We start from the raw sequence: 27,802 nt of genomic DNA on the forward strand, positions 1-27,802 counted from the left end.
ACGCGGTGGCCCATCAGGTCCAGGACCTGTATAGTAGTCCTCTATCTATACCCGTCTATCCCCTTTTCCTTCAGAAAATTGTCCAATTTCTTCTTTTTTTTTTTAAATCTTTATTCATTTTATTTCTTTCAACAGTGTACAATATTGTTACAAATGATTCACATAACTCACTTGACATTCTTAAACAACGTTATTATACATATTTTAATTCCCCCCACCTACCTCCCATCCCTCCCCATATCCACAAAATAATCTATCCAAACATATACATACCTAGACATCTCTCTTCTATATTACAATTAATCTTACATTAACCTATCCCTCCCCCCACCCTTTCTTCCTCAAACTCTTTGTTCATTGTATTATATAAATTAAATGCACAACAAATATAACTCATCATATTACATATATCCCCTAAAATTCCATAGCAATATATTTCCAATATATTTACCCCCTTTCCTTTTCTGTTCATACATATATACCATATTTCTTATATGCCTTAATCAGTTAAAATATACTGCTATTTAATTAGAAAATCCTATCCCCCCCCCATTTCTCCAAATTATCCCATAAGGAAAAAGAATAAACCTTAATCATTATAATATTCAATTAATGGCCTCCACACCTCCTGAAATCTTTTAAAATGACCCTTCTGTACTGCAAGTAGTCTTTCCATCTTGTATGAGGAGCGTGTGGCGCAGTGGTTGGATCTACAGCCTCAGCACCCTGGGGTTGTGGGTTCAAACCCCGCGCTGCTCCTTGTGACCCTGGGCAAGTCACTCAGTCCTCCATAGCCCCAGGTACGTTAGATAGATTGTGAGCCCACCGGGACAGATAGGGAAAATGCTTGAGTACCTGATTGTAAAAACCGCTTAGATAACCTTGATAGGCGGTATATAAAATCCTAATAAACTTGAAACTTGAAACTTGAAACTATATATGACATACTGAGTTCCACCAGAAACTACAATTCAGTCTAGAACAGTCTTTCCAATTAGTCGTTATTTGCTGGATCCCCACACCAGTAAGAATCATCAGTAACTTATTATTTGCTGCAGATATTTGGCATTTAGCCCTCATGCACATTCCAAAAACCACTGTGTCATAGGACAATGCCACATGACTCTCCATCATTAGGTTAACTTGATCCCAGATTGATATCCAAAATGCCTGAATACATGGACAATAGAATAAAAGATGGTCTAAAGTTCCAACTTCAATTTTACAATGCCAGCATCTATTAGACTTAGAGCAATCTAATTTTTGTAATCTAGTAGGGGTCCAGAATGCTCTATGCAACAAAAAGAACCATGTTTGCCTAATAGATGCCGACATCGTACCTTTAATTCTCTAAGACCAAATACGTGGCCATTGAGATGCATTAATCTGATGCTTAATCTCAATGCTCCAAATATCTCTTAATCCATTTTTAGGTTTCTTATTCAAATAATTAGATATAATTTTATACCACTTTGCGGCCTGGTGTCCCAGAAAATCTGCCTGGAAACATAAGAATTCTAAGCTGTAATGATCATTTAAAGATTTCCATTCAGGGAACCCCACCTGAATAGCCTGCTTCAATTGCAACCACTTATAATTTTGTTTTTTATTCAGACCATATTTATGTTGCAATTGTGAAAATTCAAGCATCTTATCATTATCAATTACTTCCGTTAATGATCTTATACCTGCTTTAATCCAATCTTTCCAGACAACCTTAAACCCGCCTATTTGTATCTTGGAGTTTACCCAAATAGTCTGTTGTTTCGATTTTAAAATAGAATCAGTAGTTAATTTGTCTACAAACCTTAATGTTTTCCAAGTATCCATTAATACTCTATTGTCTTTACGTATTCTAGGCATTTTTATACTAAGCAGAAGATCAAGCCTGAGTGGAAATATAAGTGATCTCTCCACCCATAACCATTCTGGTAGTTGTTCCAAAAGCTCTGGGAGGACCCAATACATACCTTGGCGCATGATATAGGCCTGATGATACCTATAAAAATTGAGGAAATTTACCCCACCCTCCTCAATTGGTCTTTGGACACTAGAGCCACTCTTGCAATTTTACCCAGCCAAATAAATTTAACCAGAATACTATTTAACTTTTTATAGAAAGACCCCTGAAAAAAACACTGGTATCATTCCCAATTGATAGCAAACCACAGGCAAAATCATCATTTTAACAGTTTGTACTCTTCCCCACCAGGACAAATGCAAAGGATTCCATTGCTCACACAACTCTGTTACTTTTTGTAATAAAAATTTTTCATTTATTCTCATTGTCTCTTCGAGTGTCTTATTCAACCAAATACCTAAGTACTTTATTCCTTCCTCTTTCCAAATAAAAGGAAAAGAATCAAGTATACCTTTTGTACAATGCACATTTAAAGGTAAAATCTCAGATTTAGTCCAATTTATTTTGTATCCTGAGAATTTTCCAAATGTATCTATTACTTCAAGTAGACATGGAATTGTTGTTTCCGGATTCCTCAAATGAAGCAAAATATCATCTGCATAAGCGGATACTTTATACTCCACTCCAGCACATGGAATACCCTGTATGTCCTTTGCCTGTCGAATAGCTAACAACAAGGGTTCAAGAACTATATCAAAAAGCAAAGGAGATAATGGACAACCCTGTCTAACTCCCCTCTGCAATTTAAAAGCATCCGAAAAATTATTATTTATATATGTCCAATTTCTTCTTGAACTCCAATACTGTACTCTGCCCTATCACACCCTCTGGAAGCATGTTCCAGGTGTCCACCACCCGTTAGATGAAGAAGAACTTCCTAGCATTGGTTCTGAATCTGTCCCCCTTTTTTTTTTAATAATTATGTATTCATTTTCAAATTGAACAACAAGTGCACAAAAGAATATATTATACAAATTATTCCACAATAGCACATTAATATCTACCACATAAAAATCTAGTGATACAATAACTCCCCCCTTCATCACATTTTCAATAGAAATATACACATATTATATATCAAATTATAACATATTATGTAAAAGTATTCCCAACTCCCTCCCCCCTTTAGTGTGCTAAAAAAGAAAAGGAAAAGAGAAGAATTGATGGCTATTCATCACAATATTTTGCCAATGGCCCCCATATTTTTATAAAGTTAGTATATGTCCCTCTTTGTATTGCTATTGCTTGTTGGAGGAGTGGCCTAGTGGAGGTTCAAGCCCTACACTGCGCCTTGTGACCCTGGGCAAGTCACCTAACACTGTTGCCTCGGTACGTTAGATTGATTGTGAACCCACCAAGACAGATAGGGAAAAATACTTAGTACTTAGGTTATAAGTGGTGTATAAATACCATCCACTATAATAATTCCCTTAGCGCGCATGCACACTTCAAACCTGGTGGCTCTGTGCGTCCGTAGCTCCATGGCCGGCAGAGAAGTTGGTAAAGTGTGCGGCACGTGCGCACGTACGTTCGATTTGCTGTGAGTGGCGGTTTACTTTACCCAGCAGTGGTTATTCTGTGCCTTTTGCCGCTTGATTAAAAAAAAGGTAGGTGGGAGAAGGGGCACAATAATTGACATCCCCCCTAACATCTCCACACACACACAGAAGGATAGGGGGCCAAACAGACGAGACATTGACAGACTGACAGAAAAGGTGGTAGTGAAAGACACACACAGGAGGCCAGGGAGAGAGATTGTGGGCAAGGAGAGAGAGAGAGACAGGAAGAAAGACAGACATATATTCTAGCACCCATTAATGTAACGGGCTTAAACACTAGTAAATAAAATAAATCTCTTTTACTAAAAAACTGGCCATAAGCCAGCTATACATAATGAGAGTCAGAAGAGATGGACTGGACAACCTCACAGGGAGAGCATAAATGGAGAGCTAAGGAGGACAGGAAATCTCTGGCTCTACCCCTTGGATCATGATGGCAGGTGCTTGATCACGCTGGAAGTGTCATTTAAGTTAATGAGGCTGTTGGGCCTTTCTTTGTACAGAGTATGTGGCTCTCTTTCCTGAATAAATTAATTATTAAAGTTAATTGCATCTTTAAAAGAAGTCATCTTCATAACCTTATTTTTAACTTGGCAAATTGGGTATTTTTATCCAACTCTGTTACTATGGCAATGGGTGTGATGTCATTGACAGAAGTAATGGCTAAGCTTCAGTGTGCTTGTGGAGGAACTCATCTTGGGAAGGAAAGCAAACTTGCAATCAGTTGGGCTATATTAGAGGCCCTTGAGACACCAATTTCAATTTCCTAATTCCCTGCAAAATTGGATTTGGGTGGCATTATTTGCAGTAATTGTAATTTTAAAGGGCAATTTCATCCCGTAACTTGCTGCAAAGTGCGAGCATTTGTGGAATCATCTGTGCAGCCAGCTCCAGAGTAGGACTACTGTTGACTTCTGCCTGCTGCAAAATAATATTAATCCTCAGTTACAGTGCAGGGTCAATAAAAATCCTGGGAGGTAAATTAGTTGCTCAGGTTCACATCAAGCCAGTGGCAACAGTGGTGTCAAAACTCGCAAATCTCAGCTGGCCAGCTTCTCTCCTTAGTTGGGATTTCTGTGTGTAAAAGAATGAAGGAGGAGGAAAATCTGAGACTGGTGGAACTAGAAATCCGCTAATAAAAATAAAGCTTGCATAGATCAGCTGGACACGAGCAAATGATTTTCTGTCTCGTGCCTAAGAGCCATAGTTTGCAGCAGAATTAATTTTATTTATCTAGTTAATAAAGCTTAGAGCCCACTTAAATCTAAGTGAGTTCCAAAAATACATACAAAATAAAAATCCATGACACACAGATATGTTAAGCCTCCTAATTGGTAATTCATCTGCTGAGAGCTACTGAGTAGCTGATGGTTGGTTATTGTTTTAGCACAGTGTGTAGCAAGTTTTCTGCCAATAGCATTTGGATTAGTTTCTGATGTGGTGAGGAGGGAATTCTTCTAATCGTACTGCCACATTTTTGATGCTCCATCCAGGTGAACATCCAGCTGTACAGCTTTAAAGAGAAGCAGCAACTCGCTGACCTGATCAACACCATGCTGTCCTATAACCTCACGTATCATCAGGAGCGAACGCCTGATGGCCAGTATGTGTATAAGTTAGACCCGTAAGTACTTTTGGTGGAATTACTGCTCTTTTCTGTGCAGGGATTGGCTATTTTTTGCTACACAGACTAAAAATACGGTTAGTTTCTTTCTTCCTTTCTCCCTTAAAGTAGTGTCATCATTCCACCTCAGTCTGTTTCTCTCCCAGTGTTTCATGGCAAAGATTCAGACTGACTTCATTGGTTAGACACAAAGAGAATGTTAAGCTGTTATTCAAAGAAGGAAGAGGTGGCCCCCAAGGTGGCAGTAACATTGCGTACTTACTCAAGGGGCATCTGGTCCCCATGGTGATGAAGGCACATTTACTAGGGGTAGAATATAACCTTGTTCCCCCAAAAGAGATCTAGAAGGCATCGACTTAGTCATTCAAACATTCTTTTGCTTGCCACTACAGATTGAATATTCACGATTCATAGAATGTAGCTTTTGGCGTTAAGGACTGGCCTCTGTTTCCCTCTTTACCGTTTTGGTACTTGTCACTCATCCTAGACTGGCCTGAAGGGGAGGATAAGGAAGAAGAAATTAAGATCTCACCATCTAAGTTTCTTTATTTCAGACTAGCCCAGAACTCACCCAGCGTTGGTATGCTGGTAGACTGTTGAATGACAAGTTCTGTAAACAGGCCAAGAGAGGGCTGAAGCTCAATGGCATCTTCTGTGCCTGGGGTTGATTTTAAATTTCAGGTGTTTCTTCTTCCCAGGCTGTTAGGGATAATATGTGTCTTCTGCTTTATCAAAATGCTGATTAGTGAGAAACAGCACAGAATACTTAATGAATGATGTCACTAGCTAGTGGTTCTCAGTCTCTGTCTGCGAATTGGTCTGGTCTGAAGAACCTAAATGAAAGAAAGTTAGTAGGTAAGACCTAATTTCTCCATTTAGTGAATAGAAACCTGACATGGGTCCCAGTTATGAAGAGTACTTGCCTGAGTTGTCTGGGTGAGTTAGCACAAGGGCACTTGTCCTTGATGGAGGCAAAGTGGCCAATCAGTTGGCTGAAAAGAAGAAGAGTTTGTAAGATGGTCTAGGCCAGTGGTCTCAGACACGTGGCCCGGGGGCCACATGCGGCCCGCAGGTACTATTTTGAGGCCCTCAGTATGTCTACCATAATCACAAAAGTAAAATAAAACAGTTTCTTTAGCACTCTCCAGACCAGTAGAGGTTAACTTTACGATTGGGTATATATCTAATCATGACCAGCAGGTGGAGACTGAAAACAAAACTTTGGGACAGTATATCCTAGCCCCTCCTCTCTATTTCCCTCAGTCTTCTTTCAGTCTCCAGCAGGTGTTGAGTGATCTGTACCCATCTCCCTTGGTAGGGCTGTTGGAATTTGTTTAGAGGTTTATTGTCCCTGTTTTTAGCCGGACGGAGCTTGGACGGACTCTGTTTGGGGGTTCGTCCGACCTCGGGGGTGTCAAACCCGGCGGGTCACGAGCGGGGTCCCTCCCCCCACTTCCTCCACCTCCCCATATTTTTTTAGAGGAGCCTCAGCAGTAAGCCTTGCCCCCTAAATCAAGCAAGGCATATTGCTTCGAGAGCCTGTGGAGTCTGTTCTGTAAAAAAAAAAAAAAAAAAAAAAAATCCTGAGGTAGTGCTGGTCTGGAGGGTTGTATCCCTTTAAGAAAACTGTATTTTACTGTATTTTTTCAACTAACCGGCACTTTTTTACAGCTAGGTCGCGTATGGAGCAATGAGCACTTCTAAAGGGAAAAAGTGCTCATTGTGCTCCAGACGCGAGGCACTCGCGGCCGGCCTGTGCAAGCGGTGTTCAGGCCGGTGCGGTGGAGGAGCTCCGTCGGCAGCGGCTGCAGGCGCCCAGAGCTCCCCGCCGATGGTGCCTCGCGAGTCGGCAGGGAACGGTGGAGAAGCCCGGTCTTCTCCGTCCGCCCACGGAGGGATTCCCCGAGCCGCCGACGGTCGGGTTTTAGAGGATTCCCTCTCAGCTGATATTTTGACAGCTGATGCCGGCTTGCCTGTTTTAGCGGCTGAGACTATTCAGGTCTCTCAGCCGCTTCAGGCTGTGGAGGGAGCTGTTTTGGCGGGAAAGACGCCATCTTCTCTGTCTGGCCCCTCCATTTTGTCTTCCACCTCAGGTGACCTTCCCCCTGTTTTGTCTAAGCAGGGGCAGGTTTCTGCTGGGTCCCCTGCTGTGGCAGGGAGTCCCTTGGGACCCTCGGGGGGTTTTTTCCCCTGATTTTTTCTTTTCATTATGCAAAGCCTATTTTCGGGCGGCTGGGGGTCCCGGTTGCGCCCAGGGGGTCTCGGGGGGTGGGGTTTCCTCCGCGCTCCCTGCGGCTTTGCCTCTCTCGTCTGACGTGACGTCCCCTCCGCCGCCTCTCTTGTCCAAGCGTCCGCGGGTGTCGTGGGACGAGGATTTGTGGTCGGAGGAACGTGTCGGTATGGAGGAGGACCTGGACCCTTCTGAGGAATTCCAGGACCCTCTGGAGGGGACGGAAGCTGGCGGCGGGTTGTCGGGTTTCCCGTTCTCCAGTGACGAGGCGTCCGTGGTGCGCCTTTTTCAGAGAGATGAGCTGCCTGACCTTATTCAACAGGTTTCTTCGGCTTTGCGTTTTGAGGACGCGCCGCCGGAGACTCCGCGTGTGGGGGACCCTCTGTTACGAGGGATCCGTTCCGTTTCCCGCTCTTTTCCTATGCATCAGGATATTCGGGATATTATTCTTGAGCAGTGGAAAACGCCGGAGACGCCGTTTCGGCTGGCGCGCAGCATGGCTCGCCTGTATCCCATTCCTGAAGGGGATCGGGCTACGTTAGCTTCGCCAGTCGTGGATGCGGTGGTCTCGGCTATTTCCAAGCGGCATACCGTGCCTGTTGAGGGCGGTTCTGCCTTGCGGGACTCTGAGGAGCGCAAATTGGAGAACATCCTTAAGCAAAATTTTCAAGTCTCTGCTTTTGGGGTCCAGGCGGCTATTTGTGGGGGACTGGTCGCTCGCGCCGTGTTTCGGTGGGCGGAGCGGGTCTTGGAGCGAGAGTCTGACGACTGGTCTCTGGTGGATCAGGAGGTAGCAAAGATTGAGATGGCTGCCTCATTCCTCTCGGATGCTCTGTATGACTTGGTGCGGATCTCGGCTAAGTCCATGGCTTTTGGCGTGGCCGCAAGGCGTGTGTTGTGGCTGCGCGCTTGGGCGGCGGATGCTGCGTCCAAAGCTAAGCTTACTAAATTTCCCTTTCGGGGGTCGTTTTTATTTGGAGAGGACTTGGATAAGTTAATTCAGACTCTGTCGGACTCGAAAGTTCCCCGTTTGCCGGAGGACCGTGCCCGCCCGGCGTCTCGGGGGGGTGCGGCCCGGGGGCGTTTGCGGGAATTTCGCAAGTATCGCCCTGGGCGTGGGGCTGCTTCTTTCCAGTCTCCGGGGTTTTCCCGGGGTCGGTTCTTCCAGCGCATGCAGCCCTTTCGGGGGGCCCGTCGGGGGGCAGGGAACCCCTCCGCCGGTTCCCCCGCTTCCCGTCCTGCACAATGACGCCTTGCCGGCGCCCCCCTTGGTTCCGGTGGGGGCCCGGCTGCGCGACTTTTTTCCCAAATGGGCCGAGATCACGTCCGATCAGTGGGTCCTGGAGGTGGTGCGGGACGGTTATGCCCTGGAGTTCGCCCGCTCTCTGCCGGATTTTTTCCTCGCTTCTCCGTGTCAGACTCCGGGGAAGAAGCAGGCTTTTCGCCAGACCCTTCAGCGCTTGCTAGATCTCAGGGCAGTAGTTCCGGTGCCCCCCCCGGAGTGGGGCACGGGCAGGTACTCCATTTACTTTGTGGTGCCCAAGAAGGAGGGGACTTTTCGGCCCATCCTCGATTTGAAAGGGGTCAACAGGGCTCTCAAGGTTCCCTCTTTCCGTATGGAAACGCTGCGGTCGGTCATTCTGGCGGTTCAGCCGGGGGAGTTTCTCACTTCTCTCGATCTGACGGAGGCCTACTTGCATGTTCCTATTCGGACCTCTCATCAGCGTTTCCTGCGCTTTGCGATCTTGGGTCGGCACTATCAGTTCTGTGCGCTTCCCTTTGGGCTGGCCACGGCTCCCCGGACGTTCACCAAGGTGATGGTGGTCGTCGCGGCAGCCTTGCGGTCGGAGGGCATTCTGGTACACCCCTACCTGGACGACTGGTTAATTCGGGCCAAGTCGTTGCAGGAAAGCTACCGGGTTACGGCTCGGGTGGTGGAGTTTCTCCGGTCGCTGGGCTGGGTGGTCAACCTTTCCAAGAGTCGGTTGGTTCCGGCTCAGCGTCTGGAGTACCTCGGGGTGCTGTTCGACACCTCCTTGGGGAAGGTCTTCCTCCCAGAGGCCCGGGTGAGCAAATTGCAGTCTCAGATTCGCCTGCTTTTGGCGTCCCGGTGTCCTCGGGCGCGAGATTTCCTCCAGGTCCTGGGGTCGATGGCGGCGTCCCTGGACGTGGTGAGGTGGGCGCGGGCCCACATGCGTCCTCTTCAGTATGCTCTGCTCCGGAGGTGGTCTCCCCAGAGGCACGGGATGGATGTTCCGGTTCCCCTGCGAGGCTTGGCGCGCTGCAGTCTGCGTTGGTGGCTCCGGACCCCTCACCTAGTTCAGGGGGTGGGTCTGGATCTTCCGCAGTGGACGGTGCTCCTTACGGATGCGAGTCTCCTGGGTTGGGGGGCCCAGTGTCTGGGTCACTCTGCTCAGGGAACCTGGTCCACGGAGGAGGCCTCCTGGTCGATCAACGTGTTGGAGACCAGGGCGGTCCGGCTGGCGCTGTTGGCTTTCCACTCCCTTTTGTTGGGCAAGTCGGTCAGAGTCCTGTCGGACAATGCCACGGCAGTGGCTTATGTCAATCGTCAGGGGGGCACCAAAAGCACTCTGGTGGCGCAGGAGGCGGCTCGGCTCATGGTTTGGGCGGAGTCGCATCTTCTGGACCTCTCGGCCTCTCACATTGCCGGGGTAGAAAACGTTCAGGCGGACTTCCTCAGTCGTCACTTCTTGGATCCGGGAGAGTGGTGTCTCGGCGCCGAGGCGTTTCAGTTGCTAGTGCGTGCTTGGGGGCAGCCCCTGATGGATCTGATGGCTACAAGTGGCAACGCCAAAGTACCCCGCTTCTTCAGTCGTCGCAGGGACGGTCTGGCCGAGGGTCTGGATGCTCTGGTCCAACCGTGGCCAACGGAGGGGCTGTTGTATGTGTTCCCTCCTTGGCCATTAGTAGGCAGAGTACTGCTTCGCATTGTTCGCCATCCGGGGCTGGTGGTCTTGGTGGCTCCGGATTGGCCTCGTCGTCCGTGGTATGCGGATCTGGTGAGGCATCTGGTGTCGGATCCTCTTCCTCTGCCTCTCGAGTGCGATCTTCTGACGCAGGGTCCCATTCCCATGTTCGACCCGTCTCCCTTTTGTCTTACGGCTTGGCTCTTGAAAGGGGCCGCCTGAGTAAGAAGGGATATTCCGACAAGGTGATCTCTACACTTTTGGGGTCCCGGAGGCTTTCTACCTCTCGGGCTTATGTACGGGTTTGGCGTCTGTTTGAGGAATGGTGCCGAGCGCGGGGAGTGGTCTCCTTTCGCGCTTCTCTGCCTAACATTCTAGAGTTTTTGCAGGATGGCCTGGATAGGGGCCTGGCCTGGTCTTCTCTTCGGGTTCATCTGGCGGCCCTGTCGGCTTTTCGGGGGCTGGTGACAGGTCAGCGTTTGTCAGCCATTCCTGATGTGATTCGCTTTCTTAGGGCGGCCAAGTTGCTCAGGCCTCCCATAAGGCCCTCGATTCCCTCTTGGGATCTCAATCTGGTTCTCTCTGTTCTAGTGCGCCCTCCTTTCGAGCCGTTGGATGGCTGTTCGTTGAAGGACCTTACGCTGAAGTCGGTCTTTTTGGTGGCCATTACTTCCGCTAGACGGGTGTCGGAGCTACAGGCTTTCTCTTGTAGGGCTCCCTTCCTGGAGTTTTCAGAGGAGCGGGTTGTTTTGCGGCCTGTTCCTTCCTTTCTGCCGAAGGTAGTTTCTCCTTTTCATGTCAATCAATCGGTGGTCCTCCCGGTCTTGGGTAGTCGGGAGGGTTCTTCTGAGCAACGACAGCTGCGCAAGTTGGATGTCGGTCGGGTCCTCCATGCTTATGTGCAGCGGACCCGGGATTTTCGGAGCTCCGATCATCTCTTTGTGCTTCTGGCGGGTCCTCGTCGGGGGGCTGGCGCTTCTAAGGCTACTATTGCGCGCTGGATCAAGGAGACGATCGCTTCCGCTTATCTTCTGAGTCAGAAGCCGGTTCCGGAGTTTCTCAGGGCTCATTCCACTAGGGGTCAGGCGGCTTCTTGGGCTGAGTCGTCGCTCGTGCCTCCGGTGGATATTTGTAAGGCTGCGGTTTGGTCCTCCTTGCATTCATTTGTTCGGCATTATCGGGTAGATGTTCAGGCGCGTCGGGACGCGGTGTTCGGTGAGCGTGTTCTGGTATCGGCCCTTCGGGGGTCCCGCCCGTGAGAGGGACTGCTTTGGTACGTCCCAATCGTAAAGTTAACCTCTACTGGTCTGGAGAGTGCTAAAGAAGGAGAAATTAGGTTCTTACCTGCTAATTTACTTTCTTTTAGCTTCTCCAGACCAGTAGAGGTCCCCACCCTGTCTGTTGTTGTTGTTGTTGGGGCTGTTGCGCGGGCAGTTTTTGGTTTTTGCTGCGGGTTCTAGTATTTTTCTAGGGCCGGGGAGAATTGAAGAACAGCGGCTGTGGCTCGGCTGGCTTAGCTGGCGAGCTGTGGGGACCTTCTTCCTTCGGGAATTTCTCCTCTGCATTTTCCAACAGCATTTTTTGGGTATGTTATTGGTTACTCCTTTCGGAGTATTGTTTTTTCTCTCTGTTGTTTCCAGTTCTTGGTTCTGCTTGGCTATTCGGCAGACTGAGGGAAATAGAGAGGAGGGGCTAGGATATACTGTCCCAAAGTTTTGTTTTCAGTCTCCACCTGCTGGTCATGATTAGATATATACCCAATCGTAAAGTTAACCTCTACTGGTCTGGAGAAGCTAAAAGAAAGTAAATTAGCAGGTAAGAACCTAATTTCTCCTTCTTGATCATATGACTCTTTAGCTATAAATGACAATATTATTATTAAGACTTAGCCAAAAGGAAAGATTTATAAACTATAAAGAGTTTTACCTCATGCAAAATTGTCAATTCTTTAATATCACATGAACTATTTTTTCAGAGGCCCTCCAAGTACCTACAAATCCAAAATGTGGCCCTGCAAAGGGTTTGAGTTTGAGACCACTGGTCTAGGCCTTTCTCCTGTTGGTTTGGGGGCTTACTAGACCAGACCTTTACAAAACCACTACAACTTTAGGACCCAAAGTGGTGAACTGGGTCAGAAACTGGCTGTCGGACAGACGCCAGAGGTTGGTGGTTAATGGAAGTCGCTCGAAGGAAGAAAAGGTGACTAGTGGAGTCCCTCAGGGTTCGTGCTGGGGCCAATCCTGTTCAATATGTATGTGAGTGACATTGCTGAAGGGTTAGAAGGAAAAGTGTGCCTTTTTGCAGATGATACCAAGATTTGTAACAGAGTAGACACCGAAGAGGGAGTGGAAAATATGAAAAAGGATCTGCAAAAGTTAGAGGAATGGTCTAATGCCTGGCAACTAAAATTCAATGCAAAGAAATGCAGAGTAATGCATTTGGGGATTAATAATAGGAAGGAACCGTATATGCTGGGAGGAGAGAAGCTGATATGCACGGACGGGGAGAGGGACCTTGGGGTTATAGTGTCCGAAGATCTAAAGGCGAAAAAACAGTGTGACAAGGCAGTGGCTGCTGCCAGAAGGATGCTGGGCTGTATAAAGAGAGGCGTAGTCAGTAGAAGGAAGAAGGTGTTGATGCCCCTGTACAGGTCATTGGTGAGGCCCCACTTGGAGTATTGTGTTCAGTTTTGGAGACTGTATCTGGTGAAAGACGTAAGAAGACTTGAGGCGGTCCAGAGGAGGGCGACGAAAATGATAGGAAACTTGCGCCAGAAGACGTATGAGGAGAGACTGGAAGCCCTGAATATGTATACCCTAGAGGAAAGGAGAGACGGGGGAGATATGATTCAGACGTTCAAATACTTGAAGGGTATTAACGTAGAACAAAATCTTTTCCAGAGAAAGGAAAATGGTAAAACCAGAGGACATAATTTGAGGTTGAGGGGTGGTAGATTCAGGGGCAATGTTAGGAAATTCTACTTTACGGAGAGGGTGGTGGATGCCTGGAATGCGCTCCCGAGAGAGGTGGTGGAGAGTAAAACTGTGACTGAGTTCAAAGAAGCGTGGGATGAACACAGAAGATTTAGAATCAGAAAATAATATTAAATATTGAACTAGGCCAGTTACTAGACAGACTTGCACGGTCTGTGTCTGTGTATGGCTGTTTGGTGGAGGATGGGCAGGGGAGGGCTTCAATGGCTGGGATGGTGTAGATGGGCTGGAGTAAGTCTTAACCCTTTCAGGACCAAGGGACATATTTGTCCCATAACTTTAAAATCCTATAAATTTTGATTGGGATAGTCTACAGTTCTAAATTTGATATGTACGGATTCCATATGATACTGCCTTTATGTAAACAAACTGGTTCCGACATTCATTCATTAGCGTCGTTGCTAGATTGACGAGAAGATTCACTTGCCACACTGTCCATAAGCCAGAAGTGTGATTTTTTTAAAATAAAAATAATGATATTTCACAAAAAAAATCAATTTTTTGGCATCTGCAAGCCCTTTTTACCATAAAAATGTCGTCAAAACCACAAAAATTGGCCTACGATCCTTATGGTCCTGAAAGGGTTAACAGAGATTTTGGCAGTTGGAACCCAAGCACAGTACCGGGTAAAGCTTGGGATTCTTGCCCAGAAATAGCTAAGAAGAAAAATTAAAAAAAAAATAAAATAAAAAAATTTAAATTGAATCAGGTTGGGCAGACTGGATGGACCATTCGGGTCTTTATCTGCCGTCATCTACTATGTTACTATGTTTTAAAAATTTATGAATTGCTTAAATCTAAGCGATGTACACAATTTCAAGCACAAACGAACTTTGTAAAATGCAGTAAACAAATAAATCTTCCCCACAAATTTTCTCAATACAGAATTCTTTAAATCTAAAACAAATAATAACCACAGAGTTAGAGAAAGGCATCCACAAATAATTGTGGTTTTAACATTTTCTTAAAAGACATACGATCTTTGCATAATCTCATTATACCTGGAATTGAATTCCAGAGATTCTTACCAACAAGTGAGAAAATAGATATTCTAGATTTAACATAACAAATCCCATTTTTTTTAAACTGATGAGCAAAATCCCTCCCTCAGATCTCAGGTTGATAGATTTCCCGCAAGCTCTGAAAACAAATAGGAGAAGAGTACAAAATTTAATGAACAACAGACAGAGCTTTATAGCAAATTCTCTGTTAAACAGGGAACCAGTGGAGAGCTTTTAAGATTGGAGCAATATGGGCAACCCTAGGAATGCCCATTATCAATCTAGCACCGAGCAGCAGCACCAAAGCACGCTCCTGCTCGGTGTGCCCACTGCACCTCTGGACCACCAGGGATCGGCAGAGGAGGTACGACGGACAGGGTAGGGTGCAGAGCCTGGTGGCAGCCTGCAAAGAGGAGGGGGGGCGCTGCCCTGAATATAAACCGGGGCCCCCATTTTTGGGCCAGTTTTTGGCCCCAAAATCCCGGTTTATATTCGAGTATATACGATAGATTGTAAACTCTTTTGAGCAGGAATCGCCTCTTCCATTTTTAATGCTCAGCGGTGCTTACATCTAGTAGTGCTATAGAAATGATTAGTAGGAGAGAGTGTGGCGCAGTGGTTAAACATAAGAACATAAGAAGCGCCATCTCCGGATCAGACCTTCGGTCCATCAAGTCCGGCGATCCGCACACGCGGAGGCCCTGCTAGGTATTCACCTGGCTTATTTTATAGCCAACCATATCTTTATATGCCTATCTCAAGGAGATATGCATCTAGTTTGCTTTTGAAACCTAGGACTGTCGATTCCGCAATAATCTCCCCTGGGAGAGTATTCCAGATGTCAACCACTCTCTGTGTGAAGCAGAACTTCCTGACATTAGTCCTGAACTTGCCCCCCCTTAGCTTCATTTCATGTCCTCTTGTCCGTGTCAAATTGGACATTGTAAATAATCTTCTCTGCTCTATTTTGTCAATTCCTTTCAGTATTTTGAAGGTCTCGATCATATCCCCACGCAGTCTCCTTTTCTCAAGGGAGAACAATCCCAGTGTTTTAAGTCGATCCTCATATTCCAGTTTCTCCATACACCCTGAGGTTGTGGGTTCAAATCCCACACTGCTCCTTGTGACCCTGGGCAAGTCACTTAATCCCCCCAGTGCCCCAGGTATGTTAGATACATTGTGAGTCCATGGACAGACAGAAATGCTTGAGTACCTGAATAAATTCATGTAAATCGTTCTGAGCTCCCTTGAGAGAATTGTATAGAAAATTGAATAAATAAATAAATAGTAATATATATTAATGTAGACAAAGATATAGTATAATCAATGCACGCATATGTCATTGATATCAAAGTATAATCCCCAGCCTATACAGCAGTGTATCACAAACTGTGCTTCTTGCACACTGGGGAGAAGGAGAGGCACCAGCTGACTGCCTACAGGGCGTGCCTCTTGCAGTGCAATCACCAGCACCAGCACCTCTCCTTCACTCCAGCCCTCTTCCCTGTTGACACCACCACCACTGGTAGCTCAGGGCCCGTCTAAAGGGTGCCTCAAGCCTGTGACCACGATGGTTAGTGTGCCATGGCTTGAGAAAGATTACAAGACACTGCTATACAATCACATATGATCACAATTTAAATATCTCCCTTGGGAAGGAAGCAAAACAAAAAATCTACAGCAAATGGCAGAGAGAAAAAATCCTGCAAAGGACCAATCGCAAAAGAAAACCATTGGTCAGCTAATGAAAGTGCAGATCTTCATATTCACTGAATGAAGCCTCAAAACTCAAAATTATAACTTCCCTGTTCACACTGGTTTGCAAACCACCCACCTATCTTTTCCAAGGGATCCCTTTCCTCAACTGATCATGGCAGAGGTATTTCCCCCCCAATCAGCTGAGCCTTAGGGCTCCCTAAAGCCGCAGTTTCGAGGAGTCCTGCCAGCTCAGCTGATCGGGGATTCCCTTGCTGGCAGTGGTGTCTACTTTTAAGGATTGAAATTTAAGCCATCATTCTTTAGCACTCTCCAGACCAGTAGAGGTTAACTTTACGATTGGGTATATATCTAATCATGACCAGCAGGTGGAGACTGAAAACAAAACTTTGGGACAGTATATCCTAGCCCCTCCTCTCTATTTCCCTCAGTCTTCTTTCAGTCTCCAGCAGGTGTTGAGTGATCTGTACCCATCTCCCTTGGTAGGGCTGTTGGAATTTGTTTAGAGGTTTATTGTCCCTGTTTTTAGCCGGACGGAGCTTGGACGGACTCTGTTTGGGGGTTCGTCCGACCTCGGGGGTGTCAAACCCGGCGGGTCATGAGCGGGGTCCCTCCCCCCACTTCCTCCACCTCCCCATATTTTTTTAGAGGAGCCTCAGCAGTAAGCCTTGCCCCCTAAATCAAGCAAGGCATATTGCTTCGAGAGCCTGTGGAGTCTGTTCTGTAAAAAAAAAAAAAAAAAAAATCCTGAGGTAGTGCTGGTCTGGAGGGTTGTATCCCTTTAAGAAAACTGTATTTTACTGTATTTTTTCAACTAACCGGCACTTTTTTACAGCTAGGTCGCGTATGGAGCAATGAGCACTTCTAAAGGGAAAAAGTGCTCATTGTGCTCCAGACGCGAGGCACTCGCGGCCGGCCTGTGCAAGCGGTGTTCAGGCCGGTGCGGTGGAGGAGCTCCGTCGGCAGCGGCTGCAGGCGCCCAGAGCTCCCCGCCGATGGTGCCTCGCGAGTCGGCAGGGAACGGTGGAGAAGCCCGGTCTTCTCCGTCCGCCCACGGAGGGATTCCCCGAGCCGCCGACGGTCGGGTTTTAGAGGATTCCCTCTCAGCTGATCTTTTGACAGCTGATGCCGGCTTGCCTGTTTTAGCGGCTGAGACTTTTCAGGTCTCTCAGCCGCTGCAGGCTATGGAGGGAGCTGTTTTGGCGGGAAAGACGCCATCTTCTCTGTCTGGCCCCTCCATTTTGTCTTCCACCTCAGGTGACCTTCCCCCTGTTTTGGCTAAGCAGGGGCAGGTTTCTGCTGGGTCCCCTGCTGTGGCAGGGAGTCCCTTGGGACCCTCGGGGGGTTTTTTCCCCTGATTTTTTCTTTTCATTATGCAAAGCCTATTTTCAGGCGGCTGGGGGTCCCGGTTGCGCCCAGGGGGTCTCGGGGGGTGGGGTTTCCTCCGCGCTCCCTGCGGCTTTGCCTCTCTCGTCTGACGTGACGTCCCCTCCGCCGCCTCTCTTGTCCAAGCGTCCGCGGGTGTCGTGGGACGAGGATTTGTGGTCGGAGGAACGTGTCGGTCTGGAGGAGGACCTGGACCCTTCTGAGGAATTCCAGGACCCTCTGGAGGGGACGGAAGCTGGCGGCGGGTTGTCGGGTTTCCCGTTCTCCAGTGACGAGGCGTCCGTGGTGCGCCTTTTTCAGAGAGATGAGCTGCCTGACCTTATTCAACAGGTTTCTTCGGCTTTGCGTTTTGAGGACGCGCCGCCGGAGACTCCGCGTGTGGGGGACCCTCTGTTACGAGGGATCCGTTCCGTTTCCCGCTCTTTTCCTATGCATCAGGATATTCGGGATATTATTCTTGAGCAGTGGAAAACGCCGGAGACGCCGTTTCGGCTGGCGCGCAGCATGGCTCGCCTGTATCCCATTCCTGAAGGGGATCGGGCTACGTTAGCTTCGCCAGTCGTGGATGCGGTGGTCTCGGCTATTTCCAAGCGGCATACCGTGCCTGTTGAGGGCGGTTCTGCCTTGCGGGACTCTGAGGAGCGCAAATTGGAGACCATCCTTAAGCAAAATTTCCAAGTCTCTGCCTTTGGGGTCCAGGCGGCTATTTGTGGGGGACTGGTCGCTCGCGCCGTGTTTCGGTGGGCGGAGCGGGTCTTGGATCGAGAGTCTGACGACTGGTCTCTAGTGGATCAGGAGGTAGCGAAGATTGAGATGGCTGCCTCATTCCTCTCGGATGCTCTGTATGACTTGGTGCGGATCTCGGCTAAGTCCATGGCTTTTGGCGTGGCCGCAAGGCGTGTGTTGTGGCTGCGCGTTTGGGCGGCGGATGCTGCGTCCAAAGCTAAGCTTACTAAATTTCCCTTTCGGGGGTCGTTTTTATTTGGAGAGGACTTGGATAAGTTGATTCAGACTCTGTCGGACTCGAAAGTTCCCCGTTTGCCGGAGGACCGTGCCCGCCCGGTGTCTCGGGGTGGTGCGGCCCGGGGGCGTTTGCGGGAATTTCGCAAGTATCGCCCTGGGCGTGGGGCTGCTTCTTTCCAGTCTCCGGGGTTTTCCCGGGGTAGGTTCTTCCAGCGCATGCAGCCCTTTCGGGGGGCCCGTCGGGGGGCAGGGAATCCCTCCGCCGGTTCCCCCGCTTCCCGTCCTGCACAATGACGCCTTGCCGGCGCCCCCCTTGGTTCCGGTGGGGGCCCGGCTGCGCGACTTTTTTCCCAAATGGGCCGAGATCACGTCCGATCAGTGGGTCCTGGAGGTGGTGCGGGACGGTTATGCCCTGGAGTTCGCCCGCTCTCTGCCGGATTTTTTCCTCGCTTCTCCGTGTCAGACTCCTGGGAAGACGCTGGCGTTTCGCCAGACCCTTCAGCGCTTGCTAGATCTCAGGGCAGTAGTTCCAGTGCCCCCCCCGGAGTGGGGCACGGGCAGGTACTCCATTTACTTTGTGGTGCCCAAGAAGGAGGGGACTTTTCGGCCCATCCTCGATTTGAAAGGGGTCAACAGGGCTCTCAAGGTTCCCTCTTTCCGTATGGAAACGCTGCGGTCGGTCATTCTGGCGGTTCAGCCGGGGGAGTTTCTCACTTCTCTCGATCTGACGGAGGCCTACTTGCATGTTCCTATTCGGACCTCTCATCAGCGTTTCCTGCGCTTTGCGATCTTGGGTCGGCACTATCAGTTCTGTGCGCTTCCCTTTGGGCTGGCCACGGCTCCCCGGACGTTCACCAAGGTGATGGTGGTCGTCGCGGCAGCCTTGCGGTCGGAGGGCATCCTGGTACACCCCTACCTGGACGACTGGTTAATTCGGGCCAAGTCGTTGCAGGAAAGCTCCCGGGTTACGGCTCGGGTGGTGGAGTTTCTCCGGTCGCTGGGCTGGGTGGTCAACCTTTCCAAGAGTCGGTTGGTTCCGGCTCAGCGTCTGGAGTACCTCGGGGTGCTGTTCGACACCTCCTTGGGGAAGGTCTTCCTCCCAGAGGCCCGGGTGAGCAAATTGCAGTCTCAGATTCGCCTGCTTTTGGCGTCCCGGTGTCCTCGGGCGCGAGATTTCCTCCAGGTCCTGGGGTCGATGGCGGCGTCCCTGGACGTGGTGAGGTGGGCGCGGGCCCACATGCGTCCTCTCCAGTATGCTCTGCTCCGGAGGTGGTCTCCCCAGAGGCACGGGATGGATGTTCCGGTTCCCCTGCGAGGCTTGGCGCGCTGCAGTCTGCGTTGGTGGCTCCGGACCCCTCACCTAGTTCAGGGGGTGGGTCTGGATCTTCCGCAGTGGACGGTGCTCCTTACGGATGCGAGTCTCCTGGGTTGGGGGGCCCAGTGTCTGGGTCACTCAGCTCAGGGAACCTGGTCCACGGAGGAGGCCTCCTGGTCGATCAACGTGTTGGAGACCAGGGCGGTCCGGCTAGCGCTGTTGGCTTTCCACTCCCTTTTGTTGGGCAAGTCGGTCAGAGTCCTGTCGGACAATGCCACGGCGGTGGCTTATGTCAATCGTCAGGGGGGCACCAAGAGCACTCTGGTGGCGCAGGAGGCGGCTCGGCTCATGGTTTGGGCGGAGTCGCATCTTCTGGACCTCTCGGCCTCTCACATTGCCGGGGTAGAAAACGTTCAGGCGGACTTCCTCAGTCGTCACTTCTTGGATCCGGGAGAGTGGTGTCTCGGCGCCGAGGCGTTTCAGTTGCTAGTGCGTGCTTGGGGGCAGCCCCTGATGGATCTGATGGCTACAAGTGGCAACGCCAAAGTACCCCGCTTCTTCAGTCGTCGCAGGGACGGTCTGGCCGAGGGTCTGGATGCTCTGGTCCAACCGTGGCCAACGGAGGGGCTGTTGTATGTGTTCCCTCCGTGGCCATTAGTAGGCAGAGTACTGCTTCGCATTGTTCGCCATCCGGGGCTGGTGGTCTTGGTGGCTCCGGATTGGCCTCGTCGTCCGTGGTATGCGGATCTGGTGAGGCATCTGGTGGCGGATCCTCTTCCTCTGCCTCTCGAGTGCGATCTTCTGACGCAGGGTCCCATTCCCATGTTCGACCCGTCTCCCTTTTGTCTTACGGCTTGGCTCTTGAAAGGGGCCGCCTGAGTAAGAAGGGATATTCCGACAAGGTGATCTCTACACTTTTGGGGTCCCGGAGGCTTTCTACCTCTCGGGCTTATGTACGGGTTTGGCGTCTTTTTGAGGAATGGTGCCGAGCGCGGGGAGTGGTCTCCTTTCGCGCTTCTCTGCCTAACATTCTAGAGTTTTTGCAGGATGGCCTGGATAGGGGCCTGGCCTGGTCTTCTCTTCGGGTTCATCTGGCGGCCCTGTCGGCTTTTCGGGGGCTGGTGACAGGTCAGCGTTTGTCAGCCATTCCTGATGTGATTCGCTTTCTTAGGGCGGCCAAGTTGATCAGGCCTCCCATAAGGCCCTCGATTCCCTCTTGGGATCTCAATCTGGTTCTCTCTGTTCTAGTGCGCCCTCCTTTCGAGCCGTTGGATGGCTGTTCGTTGAAGGACCTTACGCTGAAGTCGGTCTTTTTGGTGGCCATTACTTCCGCTAGACGGGTGTCTGAGCTACAGGCTTTCTCTTGTAGGGCTCCCTTCCTGGAGTTTTCGAAGGAGCGGGTTGTTTTGCGGCCTGTTCCTTCCTTTCTGCCGAAGGTAGTTTCTCCTTTTCATGTCAATCAATCGGTGGTCCTCCCGGTCTTGGGTAGTCGGGAGGGTTCTTCTGAGCAACGACAGCTGCGCAAGTTGGATGTCGGTCGGGTCCTCCATGCTTATGTGCAGCGGACCCGGGATTTTCGGAGCTCCGATCATCTCTTTGTGCTTCTGGCGGGTCCTCGTCGGGGGGCTGGCGCTTCTAAGGCTACTATTGCGCGTTGGATCAAGGAGATGATTGCTTCCGCTTATCTTCTGAGTAAGAAGCCGGTTCCGGAGTTTCTCAAGGCTCATTCCACTAGGGGTCAGGCGGCTTCTTGGGCTGAGTCGTCGCTCGTGCCTCCGGTGGATATTTGTAAGGCTGCGGTTTGGTCCTCCTTGCATTCATTTGTTCGGCATTATCGGGTAGATGTTCAGGCGCGTCGGGACGCGGTGTTCGGTGAGCGTGTTCTGGTATCGGCCCTTCGGGGGTCCCGCCCGTGAGAGGGACTGCTTTGGTACGTCCCAATCGTAAAGTTAACCTCTACTGGTCTGGAGAGTGCTAAAGAAGGAGAAATTAGGTTCTTACCTGCTAATTTACTTTCTTTTAGCTTCTCCAGACCAGTAGAGGTCCCCACCCTGTCTGTTGTTGTTGTTGTTGGGGCTGTTGCGCGGGCAGTTTTTGGTTTTTGCTGCGGGTTCTAGTATTTTTCTAGGGCCGGGGAGAATTGAAGAACAGCGGCTGTGGCTCGGCTGGCTTAGCTGGCGAGCTGTGGGGACCTTCTTCCTTCGGGAATTTCTCCTCTGCATTTTCCAACAGCATTTTTGGGTATGTTATTTGTTACTCCTTTCGGAGTATTGTTTTTTCTCTCTGTTGTTTTCCAGTTCTTGGTTCTGCTTGGCTATTCGGCAGACTGAGGGAAATAGAGAGGAGGGGCTAGGATATACTGTCCCAAAGTTTTGTTTTCAGTCTCCACCTGCTGGTCATGATTAGATATATACCCAATCGTAAAGTTAACCTCTACTGGTCTGGAGAAGCTAAAAGAAAGTAAATTAGCAGGTAAGAACCTAATTTCTCCTTTTGCTGGCCTACATTTCAGACGTCCATTGTGGCTCTTGGGAGACACATAGGGATGCTTAAGCTTGCTCAAGACGAGCTATGCTTAAATTAGCGCACACAGAATTGTAACCTTACCCAAGGCCACTTCTAGGTGAAACCATGCCCAGCCTTGGGTGAGCTTGTATCTCTGTAAACCTATGACAGATGCCAACAATGTAGGCAACCTTCCTCACCTGTTTTTTTGTTTGGTTTTTTTAAACATGCATCCTGATTGGCTGCCTACCGCCGCCTACAATTGAGGATAGCTGTTTATAGAATCATCCCCAAAAGGCACTATGCTCTCCCAAATAGAAAACCATGTATAGGTCATCTATTTTTTTTCATATCTAATGGAGCTTTTTAAACCCTGTAACCTAGAGAATTGAATTAGCAAGCAGAGGATAGTAATATGGATATGGGTCATGCATTTGATATACAGTGGTACCTCGGTTTACGAGTGCACCGGTTTGCGAGTGTTTTGCAAGACGAGCAAAACATTTGCAAACTTGGTGCCTCGTAAACCGAGCTTGCCACGCTGTACGAGCGCACCCCTGCCCCCCCCCGTGATCCGGCATCCCCCCTCCGCGATCCTACATCCCCCCGAGCATGGCAATGACATCCCTTACCCCGACTGGGCACCAGTGCCAGTGCCCGAAGATCCTCCCTCTTCTGGCGTGGCCTAGGCTGGGCGGTGCGTCGGAGATCCTCCCTCTTCTGGGCTGGGCTGGGCTGCACTGGCTTTGAGCATGTGCAAATGCTCAAAGCCAGTCCCACCCAGCCCAGACCAGAAGAGGGAGGATCTCCGACGCACCGCCCAGCCTAGGCCACGCCAGAAGAGGGAGGATCTTCGGGCACTGGTGCTGGTGCTGGTGCCCAGTCGGGGTAAGGGATGTCATTGCCGTGCTCGGGGGGGGGGATGTAGGATTGCGGTGGAGGGGGGGCAGCGCGAGCGGGGGGAGGATGCCGGTTCGCAGGGGGGGATGCCAGATCGCGGGGAGAGGTATGGAGCAGCGTCAATGGCCTCAAGGGGGGGGGGGAATGGAGCAGCGCCGGTAGCCTCAGGGGGGAGGAGGTGTGAATGCTGGGTGGAAGAAGTGTGGAACAAGGCTCAGCAAGAGGAAAAGGGGAGACTGCTCAAAATGGGGAGAGGAACAGTGAGAGTGCAGGTAGCAGGGATGGCATCTGGTGAATTTGCAAGGCTGTCAGCAAGAAAACTAGTTGTTTGCTGTCTGCTAGAAAAGGGGGAAAGGTGGAACCAATCAAAGCGAGTTTCCCTTACTTTCTATGGGGAAACTTGCTTTGATATATGAGCAATTTGGTTTACGAGCATGCTTCTGGAACGAATTATGCTCGTAAACCAAGGTTCCACTGTACTGCCATTCTGTGGTACCACCAAAGCAATTTATATATCATATAAAGGCACTTTTCTCTTGTGGGCTCACAATTGAAGGGGTGTTTTTTTTTACTTCTGAAATCGGACATAGCACAAGTCATATAGAATTATATAGAAAAACATTTCTCTCTTCACATCTCAAATTCTTGCTTGGGTTTTTGGGTTGTTTTTTTTTAGCTATAGTAGATTGCATAAGACACTTAGCTATTTCTGAAGCTCCAACCAGATGGCAGGATCACTTATAAATAACAAATTCATTTTTATTCAGTTTAAACACATAGCTTCTCCCACATACTAATCAGGATTATTTTTCTATCCTCTTTGCTTTTCGTAGTATGAGTACATATGTGTGCACTCTGTCATACCTATGAAAAATGTATAGACATCTGTAAAGAGTATTTTCATAAAACAATGTTTTTTGTTTTTTTTTAAAAAACCCTGAATGACACCTAGTTCTTCCATTGTGTCAAACACCAACTTCTAGTCCAAATTTTCAGCCAGAGCCTTGCAAACTGACACACTGTAACTTAAATTTCCGTGCATGTGGCCCCTTCCACAGGCCTCTGTCTGACATAAGATGGAGGGGGAAAGATATGTATTTAAAAAAGAATCAATATCCTCTGTTATCCATCTTGTTACATTGTGAGTTCATAAGCTCAGCCATTGGGTGAAAGGTTTCATCGTATTATCTACAGTGACACCCAGATCTTTTTCTTGGGCGCTAAGCCCCAAGGTGGACCCTAGCATGTGGTTTCTTGTACAATCCCTCTGGAGGCTGAACTAGAGGTTCTTGTATGTCTGATAGCTTCAGCTGCAGGGCAATTAAAAGATGATCCCTTCCCTTTGGGCTATCTGCCCAGGAGCTTCCTGTCCTGGTCTGTTTGTTCCTGCAGCTTCGCCATATGGTTGAAATCATTTAATTCTGCTCATGATTTATTTTCAATTCCTCGTCTCTCTCGATTTTTTTTTTCACGGGTTTGCCCACATGGTGCAGATCAACTCTGTGCGAGTGATCCTTCGGCAGGAGATCCCAGACAATTTAAATTTTGTCTGCTTTTGGAGGATGCTCTGTAAGCCTGAAACTGTAGTAAACCCTCTGGACAGCCTGCAGATTGGATCGGGTCTCCAGGATCGGGAGCCATATCTTTCCTGGTTCGTCCGCAAATGGGTGGAGCGTAGGCTACTATGGTTCCGAGGAGGCACGCCAGGATTTGAACCATGCCGCATGTCTTCTCTGATTTCCCTGAGGGGTCCTGGTGGTCGTGATCTGAGGTGAGGTGAGGCAGCCAGAAGACCAGTCTTCCAATTTCCTAAGGTCTATCTGCAATTTTTCTCAATCTGCATGCGTTTTAACAACTGCGAATAGTTTAGTGTCATCTACAAATTTATACCCCCAGCCCCTAAGTTCGGCTTTTTTTTATCTCCGCCTGTGGCGATATTAGCTCCGAAGCTCATAGGAATTCTATGAGCATCGGAGCTAATGCTGCTGCGGCTGCTGATAAAAAAGCCTAATTCAGCTTCGTAAAAGTGAGGGTTAATCACTTCCCTTATCAACCTATACATGTCCTCCCTAGGCCAAGAACTATCCAAGCTAAACCTCCAATCTTACATCTATGCAGATGACATCACAATCATAGTTCCCATCTCCATCCTATCAACCAAAACCAGACACTTCATCTCTTCAATCATCGACCAAGTAGAACAATGATCCACAAATTCCAAATTAAAACTAAACCTGGAAAAAAAACAAAGTATTTATGGCCTCCCCTCCGAACAATCCCGCCAAACCTTCCATCAACCTAAATGGAAAAAACTTCCCAATTGATCCTTCAATTAAAATCCTAGGAGTCACCTTAGATCAACAACTGACATTCGAAGCTCACACCAACATCCTTATCAAAAAATGCTTCCACTTGTTATGGAAACTACGCACACTAAAACCATTCTTTGATTTCGCATCATTTAGACTGTTGGTCCAGTCGCTGACCCTGAGCTCACTGGATTACTGCAACATAATCTACCTAAGGTCGCACAAAAAAACATCAAGAAACTGAGGCTAATCCAGAGCACTGCCGTTCGACTAATCTTTGGCCTGAAAAAATCTGAACACATCACCCCATATTCCAAGAAACTTCACTGGCTACCCATCAAGGCCAAAATATTCTTCAAATTCGGCTGTCTCTGCTACAAGACTCTCCTCGGCACCATTCCCACCTACCTCCTGAAACACACAGAACACTCCTGTTTACATTCCCCTCCCCCAAAGGATGCCGATTCAAAATATTCCTCAACAGGACTCTCGCCTTCTAAGCAGGGATATGGAACAACATCCTGAGCGACCTAATCCTGAATTCACTATCATACCACACATTCAGAAAATCACTAAAAACACACTTATTCGACAAATTTGTCTGAACCTCCAAAATGGTTCAACATCTACCTCTTCTTACACGTTCCTCTCCCACCCCCCTATGCTGCCCAACCACATAACTGCCCACTTACCCCTTCCCAATTCCAACCAATGTTAACTCGCTGTTATCAGCATCGTCTCAAACTGAAAGGTATGACAGGATATAAATAAAGCTATTATTATTATCATTCCACTTTCCAGATCATTTATAAATAAGTTAAATACACTGTCCCAGTACAGATCCCTGCAGCACTCCACTATTTACTCTCCTCCACATTTAACCCTACCCTCTTAATGCACTTTGCCACCTATCCCATGCCTTTAATTTTGTCAGGAGCCTCTCATGAGGAACCTTGTCAAATGCTGCACATTAGGTGACACTGAGGTCTTTTCTCTATTTTTTAGGAAAATTTAGATTATTACTTTCTTACATATTTTGAAGGGGCTTTGTTGTTGTTTGATTTTTTTTTTTCTATTCAGCTTGTGGTTTTTCAGTCTATATACCTATGTCAATTGCCTACCATTTGGGTAGGAATCTAGTGCATAGACCACTCAGCCAAAGGACTAAGTCTAGCATTGTTATTCCAGCACACTGGAGCTCCATGCAAGCAGGTATATCATCTGGTGTACGTCTTTGTGGTCCAGAGCCATACAGGGAGCACCACTTATCATGAAAAGAGACCTCCCTTGTCTTTTTTGTTTGACTGTTTGTACTCTAAGGCGAGGTGTCCTTCTGCAGCATATCTCTCAAAAAGAAAAAGCCACGTGCCATGGAAACTGTACAACAGAAATATTGCCATGTATATATGTCACGGTAAACTGAAAGACCAATTTGAAAAGATTTGGAAACTCTGCTCAGTGGGTGAGAAGTCAAGGGAAGTAACTACAGCATTAAAAGGGTGATGGCAGAATATTGTTTTACCTTTGAGGGGTGGAGTAATAGTGCATTCTTTAATTGAATATTTGAAACGGAGGGAAGAAGAACAGATGAAACAGCAATGAAAATTCACGGTTTGAGAAATAATGAAAATACGGAAAGAGAAGGGGATTTTGTTGAAGCCATTATACAACTGATTGTTGTCTTTTCGCTAATATAATGGAAATATGATTAAAAAAAATATAAAACCATAGCAAAAGAGTAACAAAGAAAAAGAATTAGACCATATCAACCTAAAAGCTTTGGAAGCCTTTGTCCTGTTCCCATACCAGCAAACATTCTTCGGTTATATTGGTACCCTAGGAGCTGAGAACGATCTTCCCTTTCCCTGATGACCCATAATGTGAGCAGAATTGTGCCTTTGCCTATCTATGATTGTTTTTCCCTTGTATCATGCAGTAATGTGGAAGATGTGTGCAGATTTCCCAATCTGCCGACTCGGAAGCAGCTGAGTTACCAATCCAAACAGCTTATCGCTAGAGAAATTGAGCTTGAGAAAATGAGACGAATAGAGGCCCTTCAACAGGCACGGACAGCTGGTTGGGTAAGCGAGCAACTGTTTGCCACCTTTGTATAGAGCAAAATCATTTCTAAGTAGTAGAACTGCTGTATATAAGTCTTTGCTCTTTAACACTTGATCTAGGACAAAAAGGTGCAATTAGCATGGAGGACAATTAGCTTAATTACTATTCCTCCTATATAGAGAACAAATAGCTTCATCTTTTAGTGGATATAATCTATCTAATACAAAGAATTAGATTGTTTTCCTTTAGCAGATGAAATACCATTGTATTTTAAAAACAAAATTGTTAATATATGTTAACAGTTGCCGGAGCCATCCTCTGATCTGTCAGACTATTTAAGTATCATTTGTTTTCCAGAATCATAAGAACCTAAGAATTGCCGCTGCTGGGTC

The 27,802-nt window shown here is 48.2% G+C and overlaps 1 protein-coding gene across 2 annotated transcripts in view; it reads left to right on the forward strand.

The window, feature by feature from the left end:
* CHTF18 (chromosome transmission fidelity factor 18) overlaps positions 1–27,802 on the forward strand; it is a 103,263-nt gene that overhangs the window by 63,079 nt on the left and 12,382 nt on the right. For both annotated transcript variants that reach the window (XM_033963991.1, XM_033963990.1), the window contains 2 exons: positions 4,974–5,104; positions 27,286–27,430. In XM_033963991.1, the coding sequence (XP_033819882.1) occupies positions 4,974–5,104; positions 27,286–27,430 (276 nt within the window). The remainder of the gene's footprint in view (positions 1–4,973; positions 5,105–27,285; positions 27,431–27,802) is intronic.

This window comes from Geotrypetes seraphini, chromosome 11 (assembly GCF_902459505.1).
Source record: "Geotrypetes seraphini chromosome 11, aGeoSer1.1, whole genome shotgun sequence".
NCBI lineage: Eukaryota > Metazoa > Chordata > Amphibia > Gymnophiona > Dermophiidae > Geotrypetes > Geotrypetes seraphini.